We start from the raw sequence: 923 nt of genomic DNA on the forward strand, positions 1-923 counted from the left end.
CAGCGCCGACGCCTCCAGCCCCTCCAGGGGCCCCCCTGCTGCTGCACACACACGCACCGCCCCCCGCTGCTGCTGCTGCTGCTGCTGCTGCTGGTGCTGGTGCTGCTGCTGCTGCTGCGGGGGACTGACCGGCTTTGGGCATTCTGAGGAGCTTGGAGAAGTGGGACTGGAGCTTTCTGAGGTGGGAAGCGCCGATGTTCTCCACGGCGGTGAGGCCCCTCTCGAGGGCCCCCTTTGCTGCAGCACCTGCTGCTGCTGCCTGCAGCACATGCATGAGGTGGAGAGCCTTCAGCAAAAAGGACTTGACAGCTGTGGGGGTGGCAATGACGATCCCGCGGCTGTCCCGCGTCTGCAGCAACTTGAGATAAAGAGCAGCAGAGACTTCGTCTTGTCTCGAAAAAGAAAGAACGAAAACTCCTTTTTGGAAAATGGCGCTGAAGCGCTCCCGCAGCGCAGCACGCGAGAAGTGCAGCAGCGCAGCAGGAACCACTGACACCACTAGCTGCTGCCCGTCTGCCAGCAGCAACGCCAGCAGCGGCGCCACCACTGTAGTCTTCCCAGCCCCCATAATCATTTGGTGGCACAGCGAGCGCCCGGCCTTGACGCTGTCTCGAAACTGCTGCAGCAGCAGCACCTGCGACCGCCGCAGCAGCAAACTGTACGCGAACTCAAACACCAGGTACCGCGGGTCGTACAGCGCCCCGGCGGCTGTTGCAGCAGCCCCCGGGGCGGCAGCTGCTGCACCTGGCGCCCTTGCTGCTGCTGCTGCTGCTGCAGCGGCGGAGGCCGGCAGCTCGCGCATGTAGTGCCGCTCGCTGCTGACGAGCTCGGCAACAGACTGAGCCTTCATGTGCAAAGCAGGCACGGCCTGCGACAGCAGCCGCCGCATTGCGGGGCCTGCTGCTGCTGCTGCTGCTGCTGCT

The 923-nt window shown here is 64.7% G+C and overlaps 1 protein-coding gene across 1 annotated transcript in view; it reads right to left on the minus strand.

The window, feature by feature from the left end:
- ETH_00039010 (uncharacterized protein) overlaps nt 1-889 on the minus strand; it is a gene marked incomplete at both ends in the record, with an annotated part of 939 nt that extends 50 nt beyond the window's left edge. The window contains one exon of the mRNA XM_013376315.1: nt 1-889. Within this exon, the coding sequence (XP_013231769.1) occupies nt 1-889 (889 nt within the window).
- Between the last annotated feature and the right edge of the window lie 34 nt (nt 890-923).

The sequence above is a fragment of the Eimeria tenella genome, genomic scaffold, assembly GCF_000499545.2.
Source record: "Eimeria tenella Houghton genomic scaffold, Eth_scaff3312, whole genome shotgun sequence".
In the NCBI taxonomy this organism is placed as follows: domain Eukaryota; phylum Apicomplexa; class Conoidasida; order Eucoccidiorida; family Eimeriidae; genus Eimeria; species Eimeria tenella.